The 14,946-nt window shown below is 44.6% G+C and overlaps 1 protein-coding gene across 3 annotated transcripts in view; it reads right to left on the bottom strand.

Moving 5' to 3' along the window:
* Positions 1-14,946, bottom strand: part of MSN (moesin) — a 477,122-nt gene that overhangs the window by 27,866 nt on the left and 434,310 nt on the right. For all 3 annotated transcript variants that reach the window (XM_063937062.1, XM_063937061.1, XM_063937063.1), the window contains exons 8-12: positions 10,528-10,691; positions 9,641-9,771; positions 8,382-8,542; positions 7,577-7,669; positions 4,662-4,895 (exon numbers count right to left, since the gene is read on the bottom strand). In XM_063937062.1, the coding sequence (XP_063793132.1) occupies positions 4,662-4,895; positions 7,577-7,669; positions 8,382-8,542; positions 9,641-9,771; positions 10,528-10,691 (783 nt within the window). The remainder of the gene's footprint in view (positions 1-4,661; positions 4,896-7,576; positions 7,670-8,381; positions 8,543-9,640; positions 9,772-10,527; positions 10,692-14,946) is intronic.

The following is a 14,946-nucleotide window of genomic DNA, read 5'->3' as shown; positions in this document are numbered from 1 at the left end:
AGGCCCTGACAACATCCAGGGACATGGAATCCTCCAAGTCGCTCGTAGCCACAGGCACCACAATAGGTTGGTTCATATGAAATGAAGACACAACCTTGGGTAAAAATTGAGGACGAGTCTTCAATTCCGCTCTATCTACGCGAAAAATCAAGTATGGGCTCTTGTTAGACAAGGCCGCCAATTCTGACACACGTCTCGCAGATGCCAAGGCTAATAACATGACCACCTTCCAGGTGAGAAATTTCAACTCCACCGTTTTAAGGGGTTCAAACCAGTGTGATTTAAGGAACTGCAACACCACGTTCAGGTCCCATGGTGCCACCGGGGGCACAAAAGGAGGCTGGATGTGTAGTACTCCTTTTACAAACGTCTGGACTTCTGGGAGAGAAGCCAATTCCTTCTGAAAGAATATTGACAAGGCCGAAATCTGTACTTTAACAGAGCCTAACTTTAGGCCCATATACACTCCTGTCTGTAGGAAGTGGAGAAAACGACCCAGATGGAAATCTTCCGTAGGAGCATTCTTGGTTTCACACCAAGAGACATATTTCCGCCAGATACGGTGATAATGTTTTACCGTCACCTCCTTCCTAGCCTTTATTAGAGTAGGTATGACCTCCTCCGGAATACCCTTCTCCGCTAGGATCCGGCGTTCAACCGCCATGCCGTCAAACGTAACTGCGGTAAGTCTTGGAACATGCAGGGCCCCTGCTGTAACAGGTCTTCCCTTAGAGGAAGAGGCCAGGGATCTTCCGTGAGCATCTCCTGAAGATCTGAGTACCAGGCCCTTCGAGGCCAGTCTGGAACAATGAGTATTGTTTGTACTCTTTTTCGATTTATGATCCTCAACACTTTTGTGATGAGAGGAAGAGGAGGAAACACGTAGACCGACTGGAATACCCATGGTGTTACCAGAGCGTCTACTGCTATTGCCTGAAGGTCCCGGGACCTGGCACAATACCTCCGAAGCTTTTTGTTGAGGCGTGACGCCATCATGTCTATTTGAGGAACTCCCCAGAGATCCGTTATCTCTACAAAGACTTCTTGATGAAGTCCCCACTCTCCTGGATGGAGATCGTGTCTGCTGAGGAAGTCTGCTTCCCAGTTGTCCACTCCCGGAATGTTGATGTGTAGACAGGACTCCTGGTCTTACCATAGTCCCTGAAAATTTCTTCCTTGGGTGACTGCTCCCCATCCTCGGAGGCTCGCGTCCGTGGTTACCAGGATCCAGTCCTGAATGCCGTACCTGCGACCCTCTAGAAGGTGAGCACTTTGCAGCCACCATAGAAGAGAGACCCTGGCCCTGGGGGACAGTGTTATTTTTTGATGTAATTGTAGATGGGACCCGGACTATTTGTCCAGAAGATCCCATTGAAACGTTCTTGCATGGAACCTGCTGAAGGGAATGGCCTCGTAAGTTGCCACCATTTTCCCCAAAACCCGAGTGCATTGATGAGCTGACACTCTTTTCGGCTTCAGTAGTTCTCGGACCATGTTCTGGAGGTCCTGGACTTTTTCCAACGGGAGGAAAACTTTCTTTTGTTCCGTGTCCAGTATCATGCCAAGGAAGGCTAGTCGAGTTGTCGGAACCAACTGTGACTTTGGTAGATTGAGAATCCACCCATGTTGCTGAAGCACTCTCTGAGAGTGCCACGTACTCCAGTAATTGCTCTCTCGATCTCGCTTTTATCATGAGATCGTCCAAGAATGGGATAATTGTGACTCCTCGCTTGCGCAGGATCACCATAATTTCCGCCATTATCTTGGTGAAAACCCTCGGGGCCGTGGACAGCCCAAACGGTAACGTCTGAAACTGGTAATGACAATCCTGTACCGCGAATCTCAGGTACTCCTGATGAGAGGGATATATGGGGACATGAAGGTAAGCATCCTTTATGTCCAGTGACACCATAAAATCCCCCCCCTTCCAGGCAGGCTATCACCGCTTGGAGCGATTCCATCTTGAATTTGAATCTTTTCAGGTACAGGTTCAGGGATTTTAGGTTTAAAATGGGCCTGACCGAACCATCCGGCTTCGGGACCACAAATAGGGTTGAATAATACCCTTTTCCCTGTTGGCTCAGGGGAACCCTGATAATCACTCGTTGTTGAATTGCAGCTAGCACTACTTCCCGCTCTGGAGTAGAAGCTGGTAAGGCCGACTTGAAAAATCGGCGTGGGGGCACCTCTTCGAATTCCAGCTTGTAGCCCTGGGAGACTATGTCTGTCTATCACCCAAGGGTCCACGTCTGACTGAACCCAGACTTGGCTGAATAGTCGAAGGCGTGCCCCCACCCGAGCGGACTCCCGCAGGGGAGCCCCAGTGTCATGCGGTGGACTTCCGCTCTTGGGAACCAGCCTCAGCAGGTGTCCTCTTGCCTCTACCCTTACCTCTGGCGAGGAAAGAGGAGCCCCGACCTCTTCTGGATCTATGCGACCGAAAGGACTGCATCTGATATTGTGGGGGTTTCTTTTGCTGTTGGGGAACGAAAGGTAAAAAGGTCGACTTACCCGCGGTAGCTGAAGAGATCAGGTCCGCGAGGCCGTCCCCAAACAATACATCACCTTTATAAGGTAAAACCTCCATATGCCTTTTTGAGTCTGCATCCCCCGTCCATTGGCGGATCCACAAGGCTCGTCTTGCCGAAATAGCCATAGCATTGGCTCTTGAACCCAGTAAACCAATGTCTCTTTGAGCGTCCCTCATATATAAGACTGCGTCCTTAATATGAGCTAATGTTAACAAAATTGTATCCCTATCTAGGGTATCAAGGTCAGCTGACAGTGTATCTGTCCAAGCTGCTACTGCACTACATACCCATGCCGACGCAATTGCCGGTCTAAGCAAAGTACCAGTATGAGTGTAGATAGACTTTAGTTTAGTCTCTTGCCTGCGGTCCGCAGGGTCCTCGAGGGCCGCTGTGTCAGGGGACGGTAGCGCCACCTTCTTGGAAAGGCGTGTTAAGGCTTTGTCCACTGTGGGAGAGGATTCCCAACGTACCCTGTCCTGTGTAGGGGAAGGGTACGCCATACGAACCCTTTTGGGAATCTGCAGTTTCTTATCTGGTTTCCCAAGCTTTTTCACATAACTCAATAATTTCATGGGAAGGAGGAAAGTTTATAACCTGTTTCTTTCCCTTAAACATGTGGACCCTCGTGTCGGGCACCGAGGGCTCATCAGTGATATGTAACACATCTTTTATTGCAATAATCATGCACTGAATACTTTTTGTCACCCTAGGGTGCAACCTTGCTTCATCATAGTCGACACTGGAATCAGAGTCCGTGTCGGTATCTGTGTCCCTTATTTGTGAGAACGTTTCTGAGACCCCGACGGGTCCTGTGAGTCGGCACAATCTGTAGATCGATTACCTGCCGACGCTCTGGACTCTGCTTTGTCCAGTCTTTCATGCAGTGAAGCTACACTAGCATTTAACATATGCCACATATTCATCCAATCCTGAGTCGGCACCGCCGACTGAGACACACCACTCATCTGTTCCACCTCCTCTTTGGATAAGCCTTTCGTTTCAGACATGCCAACACACGTACCGACACCCCACACACACACTGGGATATAACTATAAGGGGACAATTCCCCAAAGAAGGCCCTTTGGAGAGACAGAGAGAGAGTATGCCAGCACACACCAGCGCCAACTGAACCAGGGAAAAAACCCCAGATAGCGCTTTTACATATAAATGTATACAGAATTCCCCACTCACTGCGCTTTAAATATGTGCGCCCCACTCTTATTTTCAGCCCTCTGATGCTCAGCAGGGGAGAGTCCGGGGAGCCAGCGTTCTTTGCAGCCTCTGTGGAGAAAATGGCGCTGGTTAGTGTTGAGGGATCAAGCTCCGCCCCCTCGTGCGGCGGGCTTCGGTCCCGCTCGAGATTTTGAAAAAAATGGCGGGGGTTCGTAGTTTACTGCCCCGCAGCCTAACTACATGCTTCTTTCCTAAAAACAAGGTTTATTGCTGCCCGGGGCACCCCCCCTCGCCCTGCACCCATCAGTGCCATGTGGGTGTGTAAATGTGGGAGCAATGGCGCGCAGCTACCTGCTGCGCGCTTACCTCATGAAGATCTGAAGTCTTCTGCTGCCTGACGTCTTCTTATGATCTGTCATACTCACCCGGCTTCTTTTTTCCGGCATCTGTGAGGAGGATGGCGGCGCGGCTCCAGGACGAACCCCAGGTTGAGACCTGTGTTCCGACTCCCTCTGGAGCTAATGGTGTCCAGTAGCCTAAGAAGCAGAGCCCTTAACTCTTAAGAAGTGGGTCTGCTTCTCTCCCCTCAGTCCCACGATGCAGGGAGTCTGTTGCCAGCAGAGCTCCCTGAAAATAAAAAACCTAACCAAATTCTTTTTACAGAAAACTCAGGAGAGCTCCTGTAATGCACCCTATCTCCTCTGGGCACAAGATCTAACTGAGGTCTGGAGGAGGGGCATAGAGGGAGGAGCCAGTGCACACCATACTAGAAAGTTCTTTTAGGTGCCCATGTCTCCGGCGGAGCCCGTCTATACCCCATGGTCCTTGCGGAGTCCCCAGCATCCTCTAGGACGCAAGATAAATTAAAGCTACCAGAGTTCTTTTGGTGCAGCCTGGAATCTAGGCATTATAAAAGTAAAACTAAACTTGAAACAGCGTTTAATGGACAGAATTACCTGAAGGTGTTTCTGCACCCTTTCATTCTTCTCTGCCTCTGTGGTGCGATCTTCCTCACTCCGGTCTTTGATTGTGGCTTCTGATTTCAGCTCGGCACTTGCCTCTGCAGAGTTCTCATCCTGCTCATCATCATGTTCATTTTCTGACTGCATGGGCTCCTGTACATGAGGAGTGGTCATCACCAGCTTAAGTTCCTCCTTGGTCTTCTCTAAGTCAAGCTGCACTGTCTGGGCCTGCACACCAATAGCAATGTCAGTAAGTCACAAATATAAACAGTTTCTTGTAAAGAATATAGAATTTGAGCTGTTCTGATGAGCACTATACTTCTATTAAAAGTTTTTCAAGTTTAATTGACCAATTTATTACATTTCCCAAGACAGATGTGTCCTGAATATGTAATGCAGAACGAGATGCCTGGCGTGAGTGACCTAAAAGGTCCTGTGCAACTCTGCTAGTGTTGGTCATATTTTTTGCAGAAAATGCGTGTTAGTTGCAATGCCACACTGTGCTCATTCAGGTGATAAGCAACACTTGTATATCTGTGTAAGACACAGCAGCACTGCAATGTAGCACTTCGTATACAGATTCAGAGACTCAGTCACACACAATATACAAGTGTAGCATATCAAATTAATCAACACAATATCCTGGTGTGTCCTAGATGCATTACATTGCAGCAAGGATGCATCTTTGGCAAAAAGACGCCTAAAGCTAGCAGAGCCTCACGAGACTGGGCACGCAGAGAATGGTACTACTGCAGCAATGATGTATAAGGACAGATCTGTAACTTTATAAACATGGGTGACGGAAATATAAAGTCTAGTAAGTAATATCTGTAACTATGCATCCAATCAGTACATATTTACTATTTTAAGGACGTCATTCTTTTAAGAAAAAAAAGAAAAGAAAAGAAAGAAAATCACTTTTCAGCTCAAAACCCTGTATAAAAAAAACTTCTCTTCGGTTTCAACTTATGTGGTCTGTATGAGTATGTGTGGTGAGCTGTACTGTAAGTGCCTGACAGAAGCAGTGGTTTGTACACAATACCCTGCGTAGTAAGCCAACAATTAAGGTCACAAGCAGCATGTTCTGAAACTCAATGCAGCGGCAGTAGACTGGTAAAGCCACACCACACAGAATGTCTGGACATGCAAAAGAGACTTGGATGTTTGTTGGTGAGATCTGCAAAGCAACAGCGCCCGTCATCAATTACAGCCACCGAATGGAAGCTAGACTGCTGCAGTACAATGAACAGCATGGAAGGAAAGAAAATACCGTATCGTCAACCACTAACTAAATAATGACATGCATATGTTGGGTGGACATACAGTGTCCACATACATCTTTTTCAAAATCAAGTCAAGTGGCCCCATTTGGCATGCCATGGTCTCTGCAACTTAGCCACGCTTTGTGATTTCTCTTCACATGCTACTTTAATCTGATCTTAACACAAATTCTTTTGATAAAAAAAAATTGGGACTCCATCCAATCGCCACCCACGGTGGAGCACCTTACTAGTGCTATGCATCCCGTGCCATATGACACAAAAAGGAAAGGTTTATGTGGACACGTGTGCTCTATAGATTATAACCCTTTAAAACCAAAATAGCTGGGTCAGGCATTTGGACACTGTAATTTGCCGGATCACCCATGGCCTTTTCTGTGTGAAAGGTGTCAACCCGGGTCAAAAATCCCAATTTCTTTCTGGCAGTGGCATAAATCTCTTTTTGCGACTTCAAATATTCTTATATATTAGATAACCTGTAATACATATGTAATATAATTGACATTATCATCTTTTATTTATATGGCACCACTTAGTGTCTGTAGTGGCATACAGGCAAAATGACAAACACACACGTCAAAATAACAAGGTTAATACAAACCATACAAGGGGAAAAATCAGTAAGAGTGTGACAGTTATTAACTTATATGCGATACATGCTACCACTTATCACATGCAGAACAGCATTCACGAATGTCATATGTATTAATAACTGCGAATATAAGTGCAAAGGACAGCTCTTATAATAAGCAGTCCATTGCATTGTAAGGGTTTAGGACCGTGGAGAGCTATGGCACATGTGCAAGCCGAAGTGGAGGGAGGTGGAGGGGTTAAGATAGAGGATTTTACGGAATCTCTCATGGGAGTTCTGAAGTTATAAGCCCTTAGACTTCCATATGCTATTGGGAACAAGCTCCAGAAAGTTTTGGTTTCCGGAGCTTGATGCATACCGGCACATTGCAACCCTGTAGAATTCTATGGGTACTCCTGTGCCGGTGGTCGACAGTAGATATCTCCAAATCCACTTATCCAAATGGGAATGCTAAGTCTCCAGAAACTGCAGTTTTTAGAGGTTTGAAAGGATTTTCGAGGTTAGTACATCCTGCCCCCAATGCCCTGGGAAGGGTAAACAGAAAGAAGCAGAGATGCTGACTGACTGGAGCACACTGGGGTTGTGGAAAGTGCTGGGGGGACAAAGAGGGGCCTGCTCATTACAGATTACAGTCCAGGACAGCAGGGATATACTAGTAAAGCAGGTGAAAGGTAGAGAAGAGGAGGGTGGATACTGAAGGTGTACCTTGGGTGCAATGTGGGAGTAGGTAATCAGAGGGGAGGTTAGGTGGGACTCAGGAGGAGTGTGAACGGAGGATTAAGTTGGAAACGCCGGAAAGGGAGGAGCAATTGAGTGTTTTGATAAGGATATAAGGAGCTTAAACTTGTTTCTGGAGGAGAAGGGTAGCCAGTGAAGGAGAGAATTACAATAAAAATGACAGACAGGAAGATGAGATGAGTAGCAGCACAGAGTATATGAGAAGGAAGAATCCTTTTACTTAAAGCAAAGGCACTATGGCTAAATTTTGGTCAGATAAATCACACATTAAAATGCTGTAAGAAACGTATAATGCTTACCTTTATCTGCCATTCTTCAGCTTCGGCTTCCTTCTTCTTTCTAGAAAGTTCCAGTTGGCCGATTGTACTTGACAGCTCCGCTAGTTCTGCGGCCTTTAAATTAAAATATTTTTTTTCATTTATACAAGGTCATAGTGGCACATTCTGACACAATTCAAGGTTACAGAATAATGCAATAAATGGTCATATTCTGGAAAGGCCCTGTGAGGTCATTACCTCATGAGATATGGATAAAAAAAAAACCAGTACTAACATTACTGATGAAATGTTCTAGCTGCACCATTAACATAATTATATACTGTATGGAAAACAACGGCGTATATTATAACTTACAACGTCATTTCTTCCCACAGCATTACAAGAATGCAGAGACTGTAGATTACTAGAACAAAGCAACAAATATACCCACTATGTATTCATGGTCATATGAATATTGGCTTGTTTCTTGATGTCATTGTAAGGTAATGTATAAATAAAAATGACACTAGTGTTCCACGTGTGCTTTTTTTTTTGTAGTTCATTATTTGCTCAAATCTAAAAACATGAATTCTGCTACTTCTCTAGGTACAGAAATTCCATATACCATCTGGAGATATGATAGAGCCTGCAAATGATGGAGCATGATTGTATACTCTTTTCTATACAACTGTACAATGTGTTTCTACAACATCCCTACGAAGACTGTCAGCAGTCTGGATATGCAAGTGTGTACTTTATATCCTTAGTAGCTGGCATGTGTTTCTGTAAATGCAGTATCTGCACTGCTAAAGAGTCCATCCTTGCTCTATGGGCTGTGCTCACTCACTAGTTGCTCGTGATTCTTCAGTTGGTCCTGTGATTGCTTCAACAGGGCTTCCTTTGCTTCCTCAGCTGCCTGGCGCTCTCTGGCAAGTCTGTCAGCCTCCTCGTGTGCCTTTCTACGCTCCGCCTCTAACTCCAGGGATTTTCGTGTCTGCTCCTCCAACTCTGTGAAAGATGATCAGAAAAATTACACATCTATTGCATTGCTATAACTCTTACCTTCTGACAGAAATGTCAGGCTTATCCCATAATTTTTTTAACAAATCAAACCAATAAATGGAAAGGCGGGTTGTTGGATTTTTTTTGTCTGTCTTAAGTAGTCATTGTAGAACATAGTTTATTCAGTAAACACAGGTACTTCACTATGTCTTGTTTGGCAATATGCATTCCCTGGTAGAATCAATAGAGCACTACTTGCAGTTGGAAAACATCAGATAGGGCCCCTGACACACTTCCATCATTACTTAATGTTTAGGCTGGCTGAGCTGTGATCTATTAAGCAACACATGCAAAAGAGATAAAGTAACCAGTTTCCTGTCTTGGTGGTGGGAAATTAATAATAGGCATTACTAGTGTGCTATAGGCTGGCAGATGATAGCCATTCTCAATAATGCAGTAGGGGTGCCTAAGTCCCTCCATAATTTTGAATTAGGAATGACGAAGAAATAAATGTATGTTTTTTTTCCAAACTTTCAACCAATAAAGAGTTCAGAAGAATCTATACAATAATCTCCTTCCAATTATTGCATGATGTCACTTACGTTACATATAGGACTTACTGTATTACTGTACATGTTAAAGTTTAGCTACACGAGTAAAAAATCTAACAATCAAAAAATTGGTCTTTTAATGGATTTTGTTTTTAATAAGGCGGTTTGTACTTTATTTTTTGCACCATCAGAACCACTTAGCAAACAACCTTATGGGCAAATTTAAGAGGTTGGGTAGAAATTGCCACCATTGGTACTATTATCGTACACTGGGAATAACAAATGTGGGACAGAAACCAACAGGCAATGGTTCGCTTTCTGTAACTTCCCCCAATGCACTGTATGATTACTGTTTGAGGAGTCACCACTGTGTGCGCAGCGCAGCGATGATGGATATTGGTTACACTACTACTCCGTAACAGGATGTCCATGTCACATACATTTTTAAGCAAACTATAAGCGCTTTTCCCCAGGCAACAGAAGCTGTAACCAACATTGTAGAAAATACAAGCTCACACTTCCTGTGAAATGAAACAGTGTGTGGAGATCTAACCTTCCTGAGCTCTCTTTGTCTGGTCTTCTATCTGTCTCAGTCTCTCCATCAACTCCTCCTTCTCTCGCTCAATCTTTTCCTTCTCTTTCTCAGCCAATTCTCTCTTCTTCTTCTCGTTTTCCAGCAGTGCCCTAAATGTCAGACATGTGAAACAATGAAACCTCCAATATATACAATATAAGGAAGAATAGAATTTCAGAATCAACACAAAAAACAACACCCCCTGCTAATAACTAATAGCTTTTACTAACTAGTTACCGGTTTGTGCAGGCAACATTCTGTTACCCCAACCTTTGTTCTCCTTTTCTAAGTTTTTTGATATTTTATTTTCAACTGATTTTATAAAGATCCCACTACTACAATAGTGCTGGAGAGGGTTTTCTTTTTCTACTTAAAAATTGTAATAACAATCAGACTGTGATAGAGGATTTTATCTGCGCTTTGGGCAACTCCTGCAGTCACTGTGAACATAAATGCCAGTGTCCCTGCAGTGGTACAGCCACTTTTATCCCATCACCCAGACACTCATTACTGGGATTCAACCTGCTGCATTGTATGGCGACCTCTGGAGGTCATCACGGAAACAAAATAAGATGGGGCTAAATATAGATTTATGTGAAACGCTGGAAAATGACTGAGCCACATGAGTTACAAGATTTCCACAACAATGATAATAAAATGGTTAATAAACAAAAATGTGATTCACACAATGAAGCTCTGAGGATGTCCCGCAAATGACGATCCCCATCCCACCTGGCCAGCTTATAGCACTTTGTCATAAATCTAGTAGGCACACATTGCTGTGTGGTAACCAACATTATCATGGTCACTAAGAGGTTTCTGTAGGTGACATGAAGATCATCATAAGTATCAGCACTATTCCTCACCTCTCCATCTGCTTCTGGTGCTTCTCCTCCCTGGCCTGAGCTTTCATCTGTTGCACCTCAATGGTGTCTGGCTTCCGGCGACGCATGTACAACTCATGGTTCCCCATGCACAGTGCCAAAATTCGCTTGTTGATTCGTAACCGGGGGGCATAGAATACAAAGTCCTGAAATACACAAACATACTATATAGGACCATCGGAAGGCAGCATCAGGGACAATGAAGCACTAGAATAGGGGGCTCATAAACCAAGTGATAGGTCTTTACATCATGTAGCATAAATATCCATAGTAAAAAAACAACAACATATACCATACTTTTGCAAAACCAACTAAATTGTAACTGCTCATCATTTTATTTAAGTGGGGGCATCGAAGAAGCTCATTGGGAGGGTTGAAAAGCACAAAATACTGAACTACGAATATAATTTATGTATCAGGAATACTAAATGCATGTTTTTTTTATAGCAATGTGCACATCAGAAAGGTTTGTGAAACTTCATGGTTCAAAAAGCAAAAACAAAGAAAGTTAGTTATGGCAAAATTGCAATGAAAAAGTTTTTAACATCAAGCAGATAGAGGGAAAGTTGTGGATAAAGGTGCTTTTCTAGCCCTAACCTTTACTTGCCATTCGTTATTGCAGTTCAGTTATGGTGAAAAAAAAACAAAACAAAAAAAAAACACTTCAGTAGGTGTGTGTAATAAGTATTAATATTTGACATTTCTTCTGTGTGTCCAGAGGGAGACACTGGGGACATTAGGGTACAGTGATGGATCCAGGAATGCAGGCACTTGCAATTTGAAAGCTTGCCCAACACACAATAATAACCAAGAAAGCAGAGCTAACCATTACAGAGGAAAGCAACGCTAACTATAGGAGGATAGCAATGCTAACCAAACTTGTAACAGGGAAAGCAACAGCAAACCCAACCAAGAACACTTACAACCAGGTAAGCAGGAAACGAAGCACTGAGGCGGGCGCCCAGAATCCACTACGGACTATGAGAAAAGGAATTACCAGTAGGTATTAAATTCCTATTTTCTCTAACGTTCTAGTGAATACTGGGGAATAGTAGATTACCATGGGGATGTCCCAAAGCTCCCAGAACAGGTGGGAGAGTGCTGAGACCCCTGCAAAACCGCCAGACCAAACTTCAGGTCATCCCTGGCCAAGGTGTCGAACAGATAGAATTTCACAAATGTGTACGAACCAGACCAAGTAGATGCCCGGCACAACTGTAAGTATAGACTTGTTGGATAGCCAATTTGAGCCAATGAGTAATGGACTGCTTGGAGGCAGGACGACCAATCTTCCTAGCATCATAAAGGACGAAAAGAGTCAAACTTCCTGTGGTGAGCAGTCCTTTTGATGTAAATTCTCAAAGCCCTCAAGACATCAGGGAATTTGGAGCAAAGGAAGTGTCAGGTAATACTGGAACCACAATAGGTTGATTTACATGAAAGGCCAAAACCACTTTCTGCAAAAACTGTGGGTGAGTTCTGAGCTCCACCCTATCCTCATGAGAAATCAAGTATGGGCTCTTACAGGACAAGGCCCCCAATTCAGACTCCCGTTGAGCAGAAGCCAATGCCAGTAACATAACAGTTTTCCATGTTAGGTATTTTAAGTCTGCACTATGTAAAGGTTCAAACCAATCTGACTGGAGAAAGGTCAAGACCACATTGAGGTTCCACGGAGCCGTGGGAGGAACAAAGGGAGGTTGAATGTGCAAAACCCCCTTAAGAAAGGTCTGTACTTCAGGAAGTACAGCCAGTTGTTTCTGGAAGAAGATAGAGAGAGCTGAAATCTGAACCTTGATGGAGCCTTAACGTAGGCCCTTATCCACGCCTGCTTGCAGCAACAGTAGAAAAAGGGCCAGACGAAATTCCACAGGGGAATATTTTGGACCCTCACACCACAAGACATATTTCTTATAAATACGGTGATAATATTTGTAAGTGACCACCTTTCGGGCCTGGATCATAGTGGAAACCACCTTGGACGAAAGACACTTTCTGGTTAAAATATCCCTCTCAACTTCCAGGCCGTCAAACGTAGCCGCTGTAAGTCTGGATAGATGAACGGTCCTTGTTGAAGAAGGTCCTTGAGAAGCGGCAGAGGCTACGGTTACTCTAGTGCTAGGGTCAGGAGGTCCGCAAACCAGGCCCATCGGGAGCAATGAGAATTGCCTGAACTCTTTCATTTTTGAGTCTTTTGAGAACTCTGAGGATGAGAGGAATTTGTGGAAACAGGTAAACGAACTGGTAAGTCCATGGCATTGTCAGAGCATCTACAGCAACCGCTTGTGGGTCCTTCGTTCTGGAGCAGTAACGACTGAGCTTCTTGTTGAGACGAGAAGCCATTAGGTCTGTGGACAACCCCATCGGTGAACAAGTTGTTGAAACACCTGAGGGTGGAGACCCCCCCCATTCCCCCGGATGGAGGTCGTGCCTGCTTAGGAAGTCCGCTTCCCAATTGTCCACTCCTGGATTGGTAAAAGGCTGTGATGGCCCTTGCATTGGCTTCCGCCCAGAGGAGTATTCTTAATACCTCTCGCATTGCGGCCCTGCTTCTTGTTCCTCCCTGTCGGTTGATGTACGCTACTGCCGTGGCGTTGTCCGGCTGCACCTGAATGGCCCGATTCCGAAGGAGGTATGAGGCCTGTATTAGAGCATTGTATCCAGGATGTTGATTGGAAGAGCAGATTCATGAAACGACCATGTTCCCTGGAACTGCGCTCCTTGAGTCACAGCCGCCCAACCCCAGAGTCTGGCATCCGTTGTCAACAACGTCCACGATTGGGTGTTGAAACAACGACCCTCCACCATATGGGATACTTGTAGCCACCATAACAGGGATATCCGTGCCTTTGGTGACAGGGTTATATGCTGATGCATGTGTATGTGCGATCCCGACCATTTGTCCATTTGCCTCATAGGAGGCCACCATCTTGCCTAACAAGCGAATTCAAAAATTAAATGGAAACCACGCAAAGTTTCGGCACCAACCGGACCACAGACTGAATAGTCAAAGCCTTGTCCATTGAAAGGTAAACCTTCTGAGACACCGTATCCAGGATCATCCCCAGGAACTGAATTATCTGAGACGGTTCCAAGTGAGACTTCTGGAAGTTGAGTATCCATCCGTGATCCGTATGCAAACGAGTAGTCAAGTTGATACTGTGCAGTAGCTGTTCCTTGGATACCAAAAAAAAAAACACAACAACGGCTGCGCTGTGTATCAGGAGTTGAAGAGATATAAACGAGAGCCAACGTGTGAATATATGAATTTAATTTTTAATAGCAGTACTTCATAATTAAAAGATGTAAAATAATGAAGATAATATTAAAACAGTGAAGGCACACCTATATCTGTCTCAGAAGGTTCATAGCTAATTAGCCATGTACTTGGTAATAAATATAAATTGAAACTGTCCGTATTCCACAGAGTGTTAGAAATATCTGAAGTGGAAATGATTCAATATTAGTGGTGCAGTTCCAAATGGTTATAGCTCAAAGTCACCAAGTGAAATAGTTGTATGATTTTTTACCTCTCAAGTGGGCTGGTTGATTAGCCGAGCGTCCTCGGCTAAAAGTCCTGCGTTGCCCACTGCACTATGCCGCTGAGAGGAAATGCAGAAGCCGCCAGATGACTGTCACTGACCACAGCGGTGAAATGGACGGCAGCCGCCTGCAGCTATGGAATAGACGATTGAAGTAGTAGCTAGACCAATTCGGATTGCACCAAGTATTCACCTAGACAAGGTGTGCATGAAGGCGGGGTCCTGACGCGTTTCGTCACACTCACGTGACTTTATCAAAGGTATATTCCTGCCTCCAGACTGACCAGTATTTAAAGCCAGAGCGGCTAATAACAGACAGATGTCGGTGATCAATAACTAATTAAACACAGGTGTATTAAACACACGTCGGATCTCATAACATAACTTTTAAACAGTGAATAAATATATATGGCAGAAAAAAAGATTTTAAACCTACCGGTAAATCTTTTACTCCTAGTCCGTAGAGGATGCTGGGGACTCAGTAAGGACCATGGGGTATAGACGGGCTCCGCAGGAAACATGGGCACTATAAAGAACTTTAGAATGGGTGTGAACTGGCTCCTCCCTCTATGCCCCTCCTCCAGACATCAGTTAGAGAAACTGTGCCCAGAGGAGATGGACAATACGAGGAAAGGATTTTGTTAATCTAAGGGCAAGATTCATACCAGCCCACACCATCCACACCGTATAACCTGGAATATACGCAACCAGTTAACAGTATGAACAAAAAGCAGTAACAGCTAAAGACTGATCTCAACTGTAACATAACCTTTATGTAAGCAACAACTATATACAAGCCTTGCAGATTTTGTCCGCACTGGGACGGGCGCCCAGCATCCTCTACGGACTAGGAGAAAAA

This window comes from Pseudophryne corroboree, chromosome 8, assembly GCF_028390025.1.
Source record: "Pseudophryne corroboree isolate aPseCor3 chromosome 8, aPseCor3.hap2, whole genome shotgun sequence".
NCBI classification, from domain to species: Eukaryota; Metazoa; Chordata; class Amphibia; order Anura; family Myobatrachidae; genus Pseudophryne; species Pseudophryne corroboree.
This window is presented reverse-complemented; position numbering and strand designations above follow the sequence as displayed.